Genomic DNA, 16,655 nt, shown 5'->3' on the forward strand with positions numbered 1-16,655 from the left:
AACCCATGATGTGTTGAATTGTACGAAAACTACTGAATCTGGAGAAGAATGGAAACGGTTCAATACTTAAAGCTGTGGTGACTATTATTCCCTTGAGCTCTGGCAATTGATCATCAGGGACGACCTCAGGGGAATCGAACTCGTAGTCCAGCGTTTGGAGAAATTCAGGGCCGTTCCACCAGAGGTAACTGTTTTTTAGCACTTCCGGTAGCTGCCCGCGGGAAACAATGTCGGCTGGGTTTTGCAGAGATCGGACATACTCCCATCTGTAATCACTCGTATGCTTTTGGATCACAGCGATTCGGTTTCGCACGAACAACTCTAACTTATTATGTGGCTTTCTTATCCAAGCCAGGACAATCGTACTGTCGCACCACAATACAATTTCCCGGAACGTCATGTCCAGGGCAGGTAGAACCCTTTCTAGCAACCGGGTGAGTAGGAGAGCAGCACATAACTCTTTGCGAGGGATGGAAAGGTCATGCAGAGGAGCCAGTTTCGATTTGCTGATGAGTAGTCGTAGCTTTACTGAGCCATCAGCAAACAGGCTTCTCAAGTAGACGCAGGCTCCGTATGCCACCGTTGAGGAATCGGAGAAACCGTGCAGTTCAAACGCAATTACTCCGCCGAATGTTACACATCTTGGGATAGCGATTTGATGCAAATGGGATAGTGATGTTTGCAGTTCTTGCCACCTTTGTGCTGTCATTTCGTCGACCGGATCATCCCAGCCAGACTTGAGTTGCCACAATCGCTGAGCCAAGAGCTTCGCCAATACGATTACTGGTGAAACAAGCCCAAGAGGGTCGAAGAATTTCGCAATTTCCGAATATATCACTCGCTTAGTGACTCGTTTGTCGGTTGGAGCGGACGACTTCGGATGGTTGGCTATGGAAAGCATATCAGCACTCGGGTCCCAAAACAAACCGAGCACCTTAATAGCTTCGTTCACTCCTAGCTCTTCCATTGGCATCTTTTTCTCGCTGTCTTCCGCTGGAATCTGCTCGAGAAATTGTTGTGAATTCGAGCACCACTTATGGATGGGGAACCCTCCCTTTTCAAGGAGCTGTTTCAGCTGCCGCTGAGCCTCGATGGCCTCCTCCACCGAATCGGCTCCGGAAAGTACATCGTCCATATACGTTTCTTCTTTCACTATACGAGCGGCAATTGGAAAGGCATCGCCGTCTTCTTTTACCAGTTGCACCAAACACCTCGTCGCTAGGAAAGGTGCCGATGCAGTACCATAGGTGACGGTACACAATTCCAGAACCCGTAGCGGTTGTGATGGATGAGGTCTCCAAAAAATTCGCAGGAATCGTCGATCTTGCTTCGCGTGAAGTACTTGGCGGTACATTTTAGATACGTCTCCAGAAAACGCTATTTTAAATTTTCTGAAGCGCAGAACGATGAAATACAAATCATTTTGTACTACGGGCCCAACTTGTAGCACTTCGTTTAGGGACAGCTCGGTTAGAGATGATTTTGCACTAGCGTCGAATACGACTCGACATTTCGTACTCGAGCTTAACGGTCGCAGCACCGCGTGGTGGGGCATGTAGTATGCAAGTTGGTTCGGTGGATCGTCGGATTCAAAGACCTCGTGGCAGTGTCCAAGCGCTTCATACTCCTGTAGGAACTCCACATACTGCTCTTGTAGTTCTGGGTTGCGGATGAGTCGCTTTTCTAGCATCAAAAATCTCTTAAGAGCTAGAGTGCGGCAATCGTTCAGTTGGTTGAAGTTTTCCTTAAACGGTAGCTTAACGATGAATCTTCCGCTAACATCTCGTTCGTATGTGGAAAGAAAATGTGCTTCGCATGCTAACTCTTCAGTCGAAAGTTTGGGGACGTCCGGCACTTCTTCGATTTGCCAGAACTGGTGCATCATCCGCTGAATGTCGTCAATGGTGGCATGGTTGGCTTGTTGAATAGACACGTTGACAATTTGGGGTTCGATGACAACACCAGACACGATCCATCCGAAATGTGTATCTCGCAACAGCGGAAGGTCATCCGCCAGACTGAGCTGACTCGGCTTCAATATGTCAAAGAACAGCTCTGCACCGATCAGTAAGTCCACCTTATCTGGCGTGTGGAATTCGGGATCAGCAAGAACCACTCCACAGGGGAGGTCCCAATGTTCGATGTTGATCTTAGACGATGGGATCGTACCTGTCACCTTCGGCGTTACCAGGCACTCGAGACTGGCGTTAAAATTAGATACTCGGGACTGAATCTTCAGTGTAACCTTGCTACGCGCGAGGGTGCGCAAGGCGTTGACACCAGTAATCGGAACATTCTCAGGTTTTTTCGGCAAGGCCAGGCGATTGGTTAACTCTTCTGTCACAAAATTCACCTGGGAACCACTGTCCAATAGGACGCGGCATGTAAAGCGTCGGTTCTTTTTATCGAATACATGCACCACTGCGGTAAGCAACAGTACCGTCTTCGTGGACTGGGCGAAGTTAGACGAGCAGATGGTGGACACAGGTGGGTCCACGGTGGAAGTATTCTTCTGCTCCATCATGGGTAGAATCGGAGCAGCCAACATCGCTGGTGGATTTGTCACTGACTCCGCGGGAAGGGTTACATTCGTTTTCGTATCTTGGCTAGGTGCCCCATCGTCGTGGAGCAGCGTATGATGTCGACGATGGCACTTGCGGCACGACTTATCAGAGGGACAATCTCTGCAGCGGTGCCCTTTACGCAAGCAGTTAAAGCAAACACCTGCGGCTCTAATTCTTTCGTTCTTCTGGGAAAGGTTCAGATTGTTTAATGCTGTACACTGGATATTTCGATGAGCGCCACCACAAATTTCGCATGCTTGCGTCATATTGGTGGAAACTGTATGACTCTTCTGTGGAACATTCTTCGGAAGTTGCTGGAACTGTTTTGGCTTCTACCCTGTAGGGTTAACTGTATGGAAGGCTGCATCACAGTTTTCCAAGATCTGGCACCTGGACTTTAGAAATTCGATGGTCTGTATATACTTGGGAAGTTGACCTTTCTTTTGGGTTCCTTCCCAGGATTTTCTAGTTGATTTGTCAAGCGCTGAGATAATCAAATACACAATCATGTGTTCCGAAACACCAGTCATTTCCTGTTCGAGGTAGCGGAGGCTTTCGACGTGGCGGGTTGCTTCACTCAGAAGTGCTCGTAGTTCTTTATGGGATTCTGCTGTCATCTTCTTCAGTGTCAACAAACCACAGATATGGGATTCCACGATAACTCGTTGGTTCTCGTAGCGGTCCGTCAAAATATCCCAAGCGTGGTCGTAGTCACCCTCACTTAGAACCTTGGTATCCAGCACGCCAGCTGCTTCACCTAGCAGCGCTTTATCGAGGTGATAGAGTTTGATAGCGTCACTATCCCCCGAATTAGCCATCAGATCTTGGAATATGGCCTTAAACTTGGGCCATGCGGCGTAATTTCCATCGAACGTTGGAATCGGTGCTTTTAAGGGCTGTTGTTGAATGACCACTTGTGGAGCGGTTGGACTGTCTGGAGGAAGCGGGATGTCAGCAGCTTTTGCCGCCAATATTAGCTCTTCGATCACATTGGATACACCATAGTGTAGATTTTCGTAATCCGCGTACTCTAGTTCTTGTTCCTCGAGTGCTTCATCCGGTACCAGTCCCACTATTTTAGTGTGAAGTTGGCTGTATTCGGTATATGTAGACGACAGGCCCTTGGAAAGCACATTAAGTTGCGCTAAACCAATGGATTGATTGCTGACCAGTGTGCGTTTAATCCTCACTAACTTCATTTTCACTTGATTGCGCTGCCGAATTGCCTTCTCATATTCTTTCTTCGATAATTCATACATTCTTGCTTCCCACTCGTCAAATCCGTGAAATGATTCGGTTGAACTGGCAACGGATGCGAGCTCTTGGTGCTGTTGGTCAACGCTCTCGTTTTCGTTATTTTGCTGTGACTGTACCACCGGCATTTACCACTGTTCTTTTCCTTTTTCCGCACTTTTTTTTATTCAACAAACGTGCACTTTCGAAAACGTTTTAGGATTGTTTCTCGTCGCGAACACGCACGAACATGCTCAAACTTGCACGGTGCACGTACTTTTTTTGTTCAAACGCGCACGAAATTTTTCCGATCACTCTCGTCGACTTTATTTGCTTTTGCTATCCACAGCAACGGGAGCAGTTTTCTGTTTCAGTTTTCGGAGTAGCTTGTCTCGTGCTTCTTTTTCACTCACACACGAAAAATGCCGATGACGCGGACGGTCAGCGGTTCGATCCAGGCAGGATCGTCACTGGTATCTACTTCAGATCCGGTTCGGAACGGACCAGATGTTCGAGCCCAAACGGAATGGGTCGACAATGCAGCGGACTGTATAAAAATTCTTCCTACAGGAGGGGTCGGAAAGGCAAACACGGACAGCTACTCTCACACTTATTTATTTAGCATTGATGTTGCGCTTCGGCTGGTTTAAACTAAACTAAACTATCGCTCGTGGCGGTTTTTGGGTTGAGCAAATAAAACGAATGGTTGAACAGACGTACGGTTTCGGTGTCGGTTAAATGTATCGAATGAAAGAGGTGAACATTACACTCGTTAGCCGATGATCTTTCTCTTGCTTACTCGAGTCGCACTCGCCTTTAGCGGCCCTTACACGTTCAATATTTTCGTCAATACCAGTATTGACGATATTGTTACAATATTTCAGTCCCGTTTGAAATCCACATCGTCAATAATTTTTTTTCCATTACACGTACAATACTTTTGTCAATACACTCAAGTATTGACAAAAATATTGAACGTATAAGGCCCGCTTTTCACTGCTTCTGGCGGGAGACGGAACAGAATGATTATAAAAATTTAGAAAAATAGGTGTTGACCATATAATCAACCTCTACTATTCCTCTCACTCCTTTCAGACCACCACCCAAATACCCCCGCCGAGCGGCACCGGTGGAACCTCCCGTCATACCGGCCGCGGCAATGCACAACCTGCGACGGGATCAATCATCCGATGGTACCCCAGACAGCTCCCTGGAACGAAACCTCAAACCGTCGGAAATCTACCGTCAGAAATCGTCGGATTCGCTGGACGTCAAACTAGGCTCACGATCCTCGAAGGCAAGCGAACTGGTGGAGGAGTTTGGCAAGAAACTACCAAAATCCGATAGTCTTAAGTCGAAATCGAGCACCGATAGCCCTACTGGATCGCTGGGGAAAAACGTTGGAGCTTCACCGACCGGCAGTTTGGGCAAGTTGGCTCACACCACGGGCAGCAGCGAGAGTCCCACCGGAAGTTTGGATAAGAGTAGCCATCGAGCGAACGACAGCCTACAATCGGTGGGGTCGAAGGAATCGCTGGCGTCGACAGGTGGCGGAATGGGAGTCATTTCGGAGAGGGTAAGTGTTTGGTTGGTTTTCTCTGGGTGAAATGAAAACAAGTTTATGATTTTTTTAATTTCAGATAAAAAGCTACGAGTCCATCTCTTCTCTCAGCTCGGATAGTATGAGATTAGGCACCGGCGTGGCACAAGCCGAACAAGAACATTACTACGACACGGTTCCACTGGAGAATGGAGAAGGGGACTATGTGTACATTCAGGCCGGTGGTACCGGTACCGGTTCCACTTCTAGTCGAGACGATATCTCAACGGCTGGCAGTACGCTGCCTTTGCCTGTGTCTCACCCGCGAAGTCACAACAGTAGCCAGACGAGCGTGCAGCTGGAGCCAGAATCTCCGGGACGAAGTTCCAACTACGTTAATATCGACTATTTTATACAGTGAGTTTTTGCGAACTAGTACAAGTATCAAAATACACGTGTGCAATCATTACAGCAGTCAGAACCTTGAACACCGGAGCAGCTCAATCGACAGTGACGGGGAAGCGGACGGAGGACCGCCGGTGCTTATGCGTGCAATCTCCAATGAAACCGATTCTGGTCAGCAGGGACATGGAATTTTCCGAAAGATTTCTGTAAGTAGCCCCCTCTCATCTGCGCTATCCACACTCGATTCGTATTTATGCTGTCACTGTTCCTCTTTCAGAACGCCAACCGCAACACGATAATTCGACACATCGTGACCAGTATTATCACCAGCGAAACACTGTATGTCGAGTGTCTGAACAAGATGAAGCAATACATGAAGGCTATACGGGCCACGTTGACCACGTCGCAACCTGTGATATCTGAAGAAGAATTTCAGACGATATTTTATAAGATCGAGGAACTGCACGAAGTGCATTCGGATTTCCTGAACGAACTGAGGGCGAAACAGCAATCCCTTCCCGAGGGCGACGAACTGTGCGTCGGTGAAGTATTCCGCCGGTTGGCGGCTCACATACACCTGTACGGTGCGTTTCTTCACAACTACGGGCGGGCGATCGATACGGTGAAAAAGTGTAGTACCCACAGTCAACAGTTTAAGGAAATTGTTTCCAACATAGTATTTAAGAATCAGAACGAACAATCACTTTCGCTAGAAGAACTGCTTCACAAACCGGTTGCCCGGGTACAAAAGAACGCTCTAGTGTTGGAGGATTTATTGGCTCAGACGCCGGAGCAACATCCGGACTATCATGCGCTACGACAGGCGACCAAATCGATTCGTAATTTCCTGTCGGAATTTAATGTGGTACAAACCAAATCTATGTTTCCGGTATGTGTTTTAAATTTCGTTGGACGATTTAGTATTAATATTTCAATTTAATTTTAGAGCGACGATAAAGCCCTCCGGCGGTTGGTGAAAAACTCTTTCATAGTAGAGTTAGCGGATGGGCACCGCAAACTTCGGCACCTGTTTTTGTTCAATGACGTAATCGCCTGTGCCAAATACAAAGCAGCCGGAAGGGACCGCAATGGTTTCGAGTTCGAGCTCAAGTGGTTTATTCCGTTGCGAGATATTGTCATCTGCGAGGAATCGGTTAACGACCCGAAGGAAACGAGCCCGATCAACATTGTGCACCTCAAATCCCAAGCCTGTACCGTACGGGATCAGATTATGCTGGATGAAAAGGATGAGAAAAAGCAGCGTAGCAGTGGGTCGCGGGCCGGTGACAAGCATAAGAAGAAGTTGGCCGATTTGGAAGCCCAGCTGGTACTGGCATCACCAAATCTGGTGTTCAAGATTGGAAACAAGGCAAGCGGAAAGACGATGACCTTCTTTCTCAGCTCGGATTTCGAACGGACGCAGTGGATCGAGTCGATTCTTACGCTACAGGTAGGTGACTGGGGGGAGCAGTTTGTTGTTCAACAGTAACTTTTTCTTCCCATAGCAATCATGCAACCTGCCGGGCCAGGTACCGGTCCAGATCTACGACCTGCAGGCATGGATAACCGCCTGTCAGGCACTAATCAAAACCGAGATGGGTTCCTATCTGATGCGGAACGCACGCGACGAGAGCCTTCTGGTTGGCGATCTTCACCTCACCATTCAAGGTTTGGGTGGTTTCGAGCAACCGTGCGATCTGTTCATTTGTGTGGAAATCGATTCGTACGGACATTATTTCCGGAAGGCAAAAACGAAACTGGTTTGCCGAAGCGCCACGCCCAACTGGAACGAATCGTTTGTGCTGGAACTCGAGGGAAGTCAAAACCTGCGGATACTGCTGTATCAGGATGACGTGCAGAGGCCTATTTTGAGGGCGAAGCAAATTTTGAAGGTTAGGAAACATTTCGTGTGGTAGTCCAATTAAAATATTTAAAAAATATATATAAATTTCAGCTGAGTCGCCAATGGCTCCAAGAAGCACCTGTCAACAAGCTACTGAAATTGTCCGAAACACTAACGCTTAGTACAGTGATTCGATTTGTTCCGGGTGAAGTGACCTTGCGACGGGTTCCAACGTCCAAACCAGGGGCACTGTTCGGAGCTAAACTGCAGCAAGTTATCAAGTAAATAGCGTCGCCATTTTCGCAACATTATTGATACGACCAGACACTTCTTTTTTTCAGACGCGAGAAACGTGACATTCCATTCATCGTGAGCGCCTGCGTTCGGGAAGTCGAGCGGCGTGGCATGTCTGAGGTCGGTATCTATCGAGTATCGGGATCCGCATCGGATGTTGCCAAGCTGAAGAAATCGTTCGAAACGAATGCCTACGAAGCGGAACAATTGCTCAAAGAGGTGGATATACACTCAGTGACCGGTATTCTCAAGTCGTACCTGCGAGATCTACCGGAGGCTCTGTTTACCGATCAGTATTATCCAAAACTTTTCGAGACCTTCAACCGACACTCCAACCTAAACGAAGCATCACGAATCGAGGCACTGCACAAGATTTTCATGGAGCTGCCCCAATCGAACAAAGCCACCATCAGTTTGCTGTTGGATCATTTGATGAGGTAATTTCCCTTGACAGAGTTTACCATTTCATTACACCACCTTAATGGCAACCGGGTTGTTTTTTCACAGAGTCCACCAGCAGGAAATTGAAAACAAAATGTCTCTTCACAACTTGGCGATGGTGTTCGGTCCAACCTTACTGAGGCCTGGCCCAACTGCCGTTAAACAGAAGGACCTACTGGAATCCAGCACGGCAGATGTAATGACGCAAGCCGGGATCCTGTACAGCTTCCTACAAGCCCGACTGAAATGAACCTAGACTTTGAACTGGAACAATGAGGGTATGTTAAAAAGCATTCACATTTTGTAGAACCATATAGTACCAGCAGTATTCGTATACAATACGAGTAAAAGCGTTCAAAAGTAATACGCATTGTATGCCGAGGAAATCGGTGACAAATATTGGTATAGCGCGTACTCGTGATTCATCAAAGGGGAATCTGATTTTTTAGAGAGTTTTGATTCAAATTGCTATAATTCAATAGCAAATCCAGTTTTTATTGCAATGAAAACCTCTTAGCTTGTCTGTCAAGCGCTGAAAGTAACAATATATTTCATAAATCCTGACAATAGAAAACAATACAAAAGGAAACATGTTCATAAAATGCTTCCCTCGCGAAGGACACCCACCTTTCCTCTACTAAAGCATTATATATTTTGATTTACCTATGTAGATACACTTGTGGCACCGTTTATTTCTGAAATAAACTTCGTTAGTTCATAACAAAAAAATTAGTCATTTTCAACTTTTCGTATCGACGTAGTTTATATTTGTAAATTTGCTTCCCCTGTGTATATATTATTGGTTCACTAATAGTTTTAGAAAGCGAACAAAAGTCACGGTTTTTTGGCAGTTATTCGACAGTCTTCAAGGCTGTCGAACGGATATGTTATTCGATAGTGTTCGTAATTTTCGAGAGGTGTTTAATAGAAGTGTTTGCGCAAATAAGTACATTCGCATTAGACTATCGTTATATGTACAATATATTTAACAATGTGTATTGATTATTGCAATTTACTAATACAAATTGAGTTATCATTGAAATACATTTGAGCGTTATAGTCAGGACCGATAACGTGTACTCTTATAGACTTAGCGATGAATATACAATCAAACATCTTCTGAGAACAACAGCCAAAACAAATAATGACACACACACATTACAACTTATTGTATGCATACTTTATACAGCATGATTGATTATTATGATAAAAGAAATGTTTATCGGAATTTTTTTTCGCAAACATCAACATACACTGTACTGGTATTTTTGCATGCAAAGAAAACGTATTGGACTGTCGTCGCTTAAGACAACACAGTATATTGCTGAATTTATCTTGTAGGATTTTCTCTTTAAATTTAAAAAAAAAACAATAAAACAATCTTTCGTATTGTGAATTTAGAAAATCGCGTTTCGCGGTAAAATAGTTTTGAAAGAAATCCAATCTACAGATTTAGTATCAATACACATTTATTTTAAAGTACCAACTAAACTTTCACCACAGCCTTCCCAGTGTTTCCGCCCTTCAGCATATCCATAAACGCACCCGGCACGTTCTCGAATCCCTCCGTAACCGTTTCCTGCCACTTCAATTTACCCTCCTGGATCCACTGCAGATTTGCCATAATTCCTTCCAACCAACGATCGTTCCATCGCCAGACAACGAACCCTTCCATCTTCAATTGCTTGAAAACCATAATTCTCAACGGATCCGTCACTTTCTCGATCGATGTGTTATAGTTCGAAATCGTTCCACACACGGCAATGCGGCCGTACAAATTCATCAACTTGATCGCCGCCTCCGAGGTTCGACCGCCAACATTGTCAAAGTACACATCTATTCCATCGGGGGCCGCTTTTTTCAAGTCCGCAAAAATATTACTCGTCGTCTTGTAATTGATCGCCTCGTCGAACCCAAGGTTTCTCAACCACTGGCACTTAGCGTCTGACCCTGCGATTCCAACCGCCCGACACCCTTTGATCTTGGCAATTTGACCAACGAGGCTGCCCACCGCTCCGGCCGCACCGCTAACAACAACCGTCTCTCCCTTCTTGGGCTTACACACTTCCAGTAGTCCGAAGTATGCTGTATTCCCCGGCATACCCAGAACTCCCAGGCCCAAGCTGGTGGGCAACGAACCAAAATCTGGTAATACGTACGGTTTATCACTTTGCTGTTTGCTGGGATTGCAAACAGTGTGTGTACGCCAGCCAAACTGACCGAATATGGAAGCACCGACCGGAAATGATGCATTTTTACTGTCCAACACTTTGCACACCTGACCACCGATCATGAGTGATCCTTCCGGATAGGCCATCATGTAAGGGCGCATGTACGGGTCGACACTGATGTATTTGGCTTCGGCGAGAAATTCTGTCAAAAAGAAAATTCTTAGTTCTTTTTTGTTGAATCTACTAACAGTCACGAAATTGATAGCATTCAAAACATTTTGTCCCTTCTTGGGTCTTCCGTTAATGTGAAATTTTTACTTCATTTCTCTTCATTACACGTTCCATAATCGGATATGCGTCCCATGTTCTACATCTCCTATCTACAGTGGATTGGCTTACGATTATAAGTAGTGTACTGCCCATAATCGTAAGTCAGTCCCATGTTCTATGGGATTCCCTATCTACATGGGACTGCCTTGCGATTATAAGTAGTGTTGTTGCTTCTGGAAATGCCGTTCCGTTGTCACCTTCGCATCGTACCCGAGTCTCTTAAATACCTACCAAAATAATGTGTCGCACAACCCAAAGTAACATTCCTAAAATTAACTCAACCATTAAAGTACATACCTCCGTCTTTCAGTGCCGGTAAATCTTCTTTCTCCAATTTGAAGTTATGCTGGTTCGGTTCTCCTTGGAACGCCTTCGCATAAACCCACTTTTGAGCGACTTGCACCGACGATCCATAGTAGCGCCGAGACGCAATTATTTGTTCTGCAAAAAAAATACGGTTTAAAAAAAAACAAATGATTTAGATACATTTACGTACAAAAATACTCACTAAGCATGTTCATTTTGGTTGACGTCCGTACCAGTCCAGCCGGTTACGAGGTATGAGATAACTAAGAATAATATCTGTCGGCGCCGTTATCATTATTACATTACATATAAATACACGTATAGGTATACAAATTGCGATTGTGTTAGGGGAACTAGGAGTAAAACCGACCAACGACAATTTACTTTTAAAAGTTATACATAAGTAATGTGCAAGGGTGACTCCATGAAACTATCCCCTAAAGATTTTCCATCACTGACACTGGAATAGCTGACATGCACTGTTTCTTCTGGAATATTGTCCCATATGCTTTTTCAATGTCAGTTATTAGAGCATCCTTATTCCGTTTTTGTTTAGCATTGATGACTCTCGCAATAATACTCCACATTGAAAATTCGAGTGGGTTCATATCCGGAGATGAAGAAGGTCACCTTTTGGTCCAAAAAATGCTTAAAATTATAGTATCACCTACAGACACTTTATACACAAACTCTCGAAGACAAAAATAATAAAACTAGTAACCATGAATGTAAACTGGCGTCACGGAAGGTTCCATGACGCTAACGCTGAATCTTTGGTAAAGCGGGGTAAATTTTTGCGCCTTTTTAAGGGTTAAGTTTTTATTTGTAACAGTTTAGGTGTTAATAAATTATGTAATAAACAGAAATAACCAAAATTCTAAGTGGGCCTGTCTTACCCTTTGTTCCTGTAGATCAAACTACACATATTCGTGAGCCTCATATACAATGATATGCGAAAAGCTCGATGATTGCGAATGTGGCGCATATCCTTTTGCCATTGAAAATGTCTTACTGCACTATCTGGGGTTACGTGTCATTCAGAAATCTATCGATTTCACGTTTTTGCGTCACTTTTACTTTAGCTGTTTCAATCCTCATTAGTAAATTTCAATAACACAATATATATATATATATATATATATATATATATATATATATATATATATATATATATATATATATATATATATATATATATATATATATATATATATATATATATATATATATATATATATATATATATATATATATATATATATATATATATATATATATATATATATATATATATATATATATATATATATATATATATATATATATATATATATATGTGTGTGTGTGTGTATGTATGCAGAGTTGCACAAAATCATGACTATCACTTTTTCTTCAAAATGTACGCAAAGCTTCAGTCACAAATCAAAATGATCGTCTTTTTCAGTTGAGAGAACTTGAGCAACCGAAACTGAGCATAGTGAGTACCAACAACAGTGACGAGGGAGAGTGAGAAAAAAAAATGACGGGGCGCAGATAGTCGAGTCAAGTGACAACACTTCTACAGCAGCATCCTCAACATGTCCGGATATGCCAGGATCGCAGCTTTCAGCACCACGTTTGTTATTCCATCCGGACAGGGGGCTTTCTTTGATTTTAGTCGCATCGATGCTTCTTTGAGCTCGTCGTTAGTCGCTTGCCACTCGGCTTGCCGTACGGTGTCGATGGCCAGGTAGTTGGATCCTGCTGAGAGACCCTCAACGATTATCTTTAGCTTACCCGGGTATATTGCAGCTGGTGTCGACGGGCCCTCATTTTCGTCATGACGATTCAGTACGCGTCCCCCGGCTCTACTTGTCAGCACAGCTACTTATGGCAAACTGGCTTGCTAAGCTTGATCTCCCATTTTAAAGCGTCCCTACCTTCTCGAAACGTCGCTTGCGCTCTTCTTTCACTCTCCGATCATGCTCCATGAGCGCACTTTCTGACTCTAAGGCAAGCAGCGTGTAACCAGTAAGTTACACGCCGTCTACTGTATGGCTCCAGTTTTCGTGGCATTGTATACGTCACGAGCCGTCACAATCCTTCTTGTTAGATCAGCCGCAATAAAGTACTTGATTCCGCTGTTAGCCAAAGTGACTCAACAGATACGTTTTTGTTAAAGTATTTCGTCTTCCACTTTAGTTTGCCGGTCATCCTTCTCCGTGCTGCAGCAGGCAGCGAATCGTCAGGTGGTTGCTGTGGGTATACTTCTCTCACACTCTCCAGTCCATGTTTGCCGTCAGTGAAGGACTACAGAATGTGACGAATATGATAGGCTCCCTCCCGTCACTCGAAAGTGTGTTAACGGAATCTTCATTGTACAATCACTAGTTTTCTGCAGGATACATCCTCTTGTGTTTGTTACTCTATTCTCCACTTCACAGCTCAGGTATTGAAGTCACTACCACTATCGGCTTTCGTTAGATCAACTGCAACTTTTTCTTTTTTATTTCGACTATGTTACACATTTTTTTTACATTTTAACGACATTCAATTAGCTAGAGATTACTGGGTAGGGAAAGTTATAAAAATTAAAGCCATAGTACTCAAGTAAGAGCAAGGATGTGAAGTAAACAGATCGAAAAACTAGAAGTGGTAGAATCATTAGAACAGGTTTAATATCGTACGGTCTATTTTTTTTTGTTTTGTGCAAATGAGGGTCGAGCTTAGGCAGCATAACTATGAATCACCCGAGTTCACTAGTATGTGTCCTGGTATAGACAGACCATCTTTACCGTGACAACCGACGGTCGACCCTCATTAGTAGAAGACAAAAATTAAGCCCGTACGATATTAAGCCTGTTCTAATGACCCTGCCACTTTTTTTACAATGGAGAATACATTTACGTACTAGCCCAGTACACGTGCTATTAGTAGATGCCAAGCTACCACACGGGGTGTACTGGGGGTGTGTCGGGCTCGAATGGTGACGCTGCCATCAATACCGACTAAACTCCATTGGGGTCCGCCATCGTTCCCCCCAGGGACTACCTCTCGGTATTACTTCTGGGGGGATGGCTGTACTTGATGTACTCATTCACTCTCGCTCACGCGTTCATACGTCCTGTATGAGGCTTACTTGGATGCTCTCTCTATCACATCTTGATTCACTGTCTAACACTCCACATGAGGCTAACTTTTGTGCTCACCCTTAACATACCGTGTGAGACTGACTTGGATGCTCACCCTTTCGCTCCTCTGCCACGTCACGAGGCATCGATAGCTAAGTCCCAACATACTATGCTATTATGCTACGACCCTTAGTTCTACCTCAGGGATTGACTCCCCATAGACCTCCAAGGTTACGTCATCGGCAAAGCCGATGATTTTGACCCCAGCAGGGAACTTCAGTCTCAGAACCCCGTCATACATGAGGTCCCATAGCACCGGGCCTAGGATCGAGCCCTGCGGGACTCCGGCGGTAATCGGAACCCTTATCTGACCGGCATCGATCTCGTATAGCAGTACCCGGTTCTGGAAGTAGCTTTCCAGGATCCGGTACAGACCCACCGGTAGGCTAAGCCGGTGTAATGAGAGCGCGATGGCATCAAAAAAAGGCTTCGGCAACAACACCAATTTCTGCCTTTTCCATCTATCTGGGAACGCACTCGTCAAGGCATCTCTGCATAGCTAGCCTGAACATGTTCGGGTTCGCTATGATCGCTGCCTTGAGAACACTGTTTGGAACTCCATCCAGCCCTGGAGCTTTGTTCATTGCTAGGGAATTAGCCACTGCGAGTAGTTCTTCATTCGTCACCGGAGCCACCATTTCGTCCGTGCCCGCACTGTCTCGTAGTGCAGGTGGCTAGGGGCTTGTGGCTCGAGACGAGAAGAGTACTTCGATAATCGTCGCCAACCGGTCCGGAGACCGTTCTGGAGGTGAAGAGCCCCCTTTGGTCTTGGCCATCACGATTCTGTAGGCGTTACCCCACGGATTCGCGTTGGCACTCTCACACAGGTTGTCGAAACACGCTCTCTTGCTGCTTTTAATGGCCACTTCCATTAGACTGAACTGCATCACTATCCGGGGTGGGTGTAGCGTAGTTGGTAAATCGATTGCCTTGTACGCAGCGCACCTGGGTTCGAGTGCCGACCCCGCACATATTTTTCATAAGAGATTTTTCTAACCCGAAGAGGCGAATGACCTTAACGTTAAAACCTCTATAATCGAAATAAAAATCAATCCACCTTGTAGGTGCATAAGAGCTGTACATGAAGACGCCGTTGATTTTTGCGATCCCGAAGCCTTTTGCACACAAGTTTTCTAAAGTTAACTCGTATCCTCGCTTGATCCATAAAATGACTCGACCTTTCATCCATTTAATTCCCGACATTCCTCTTGCATTCCGTCATTTTCCTCATCTATTACGCTAAATAGATCATCTACGGAGTCATTTAGCAACGAACTCCACTCGGATATTACTCAGCGGTTAATTACCGCAAGGCATTTCTGCGAGCCGTTTAGCTCCCGTTTTCGTGAGTTATTTACCTTTGTTCCATTTAGCTCTTGATATCATGAGCCATTTAGTTCTCTCGCGGTAAACTCATCTTAATCCGACTGAGAGTTCCCCGGCAGCGGAATTACTCCCGTAACTGGCACCCGTTTCCTTGAGCCATTTAGTTCCCACGCGGTGAAATTACCCTACTCCTCGGCGGTAGACCTAGCCTCCACAACGAGCCAACCAGTAGGTACCGTGGTGTGTCGCCACTTTCACTACAAGGAAATATTTTCAGAAGATAATTTTTGCAAAAGAAACTCTCGCAAAAGAATTCCATTTAAAATATTAGGCACACTTTTGTCCAACATATTCAGCTTTTCAAATTTCAATAAAATATTTCGGTGGGGGGTCTCCCCCACTACACCACTGGGAGACTGAGTGCGCAACGTTCTGTAGTATAGTGCCAAATCGTCTCAGAACTTCAGGCTGTCGCCTAAATGTAGATAAGGACAGAACTGCCAGACGATGAACTGGTCTAGACGGATGTTCCGGTAGTACTGCTGTTCTGGCTTGCCACCCAACACAAAATTCCAACTTAGTAAAACTATTGTGGTCTCATGCACTTGGTTTTGTTCAAATTACTTCCTAGGTGGAAACAACTTTGGACAATGCTAGTCAAAATGTTTCAATTTCGCTGTAGTCTTATCGGCAAACCAGACCTCTTGTAGTTCCGGGACGTCAGTTCCGACCAATCAACTAACCGTGCATACAAGTATTGTGACATTTCGTCGAATTAGTGTCTAGCTGGCGTCCGAGACGGTCTGTCAGCTATTGATGAGAGGAAATGCAACGTAAATGTGCTCTACAAATCACTGTCAAACTGGTCTTTCCACCTCGCCCGCACTGCTCTTTTTCTTATACCTATAAGAACAGTTGGGTAGTTCTCAACGCTCAAAGCGTTTCACGAGCTTTTTATTACAACGATCGATGGCAATTTCGGATTAAAGGCAACTCTGAATTATTTTACGTATGATACACTTTAATGTGTGC

At 44.8% G+C, this 16,655-nt stretch overlaps 2 protein-coding genes across 7 annotated transcripts in view; one reads left to right on the forward strand and one right to left on the reverse strand.

Moving 5' to 3' along the window:
- LOC131680733 (active breakpoint cluster region-related protein) overlaps positions 1-9,725 on the forward strand; it is a 131,101-nt gene extending 121,376 nt beyond the window's left edge. For 4 of the 6 annotated variants that reach the window (XM_058961444.1, XM_058961457.1, XM_058961465.1 and 1 more), the window contains exons 4-12: positions 4,893-5,373; positions 5,438-5,754; positions 5,810-5,948; positions 6,020-6,631; positions 6,689-7,192; positions 7,248-7,634; positions 7,697-7,866; positions 7,927-8,316; positions 8,387-9,725. In XM_058961444.1, coding sequence (XP_058817427.1) covers positions 4,893-5,373; positions 5,438-5,754; positions 5,810-5,948; positions 6,020-6,631; positions 6,689-7,192; positions 7,248-7,634; positions 7,697-7,866; positions 7,927-8,316; positions 8,387-8,570 — 3,184 coding nt within the window. In that variant the 3' untranslated portion in view covers positions 8,571-9,725. Of the gene's footprint in view, positions 1-4,892; positions 5,374-5,437; positions 5,755-5,809; positions 5,949-6,019; positions 6,632-6,688; positions 7,193-7,247; positions 7,635-7,696; positions 7,871-7,926; positions 8,317-8,386 lie in introns of those variants that run through there. The other 2 variants (XM_058961452.1, XM_058961477.1) reach the window with 2 other exon arrangements.
- LOC131680784 (prostaglandin reductase 1-like) lies at positions 9,703-11,425 on the reverse strand. Its single transcript, XM_058961498.1, has 3 exons — positions 11,330-11,425; positions 11,119-11,262; positions 9,703-10,693 (listed from the first exon to the last, which is right to left on the reverse strand). The coding sequence occupies exons 1-3, from the start codon at positions 11,340-11,342 to the stop codon at positions 9,807-9,809; spliced, it is 1,044 nt and encodes a 347-aa protein (XP_058817481.1). The 5' UTR covers positions 11,343-11,425; the 3' UTR covers positions 9,703-9,806.
- Between the last annotated feature and the right edge of the window lie 5,230 nt (positions 11,426-16,655).

Source organism: Topomyia yanbarensis, chromosome 1, assembly GCF_030247195.1.
Source record: "Topomyia yanbarensis strain Yona2022 chromosome 1, ASM3024719v1, whole genome shotgun sequence".
Taxonomy (NCBI): domain Eukaryota; kingdom Metazoa; phylum Arthropoda; class Insecta; order Diptera; family Culicidae; genus Topomyia; species Topomyia yanbarensis.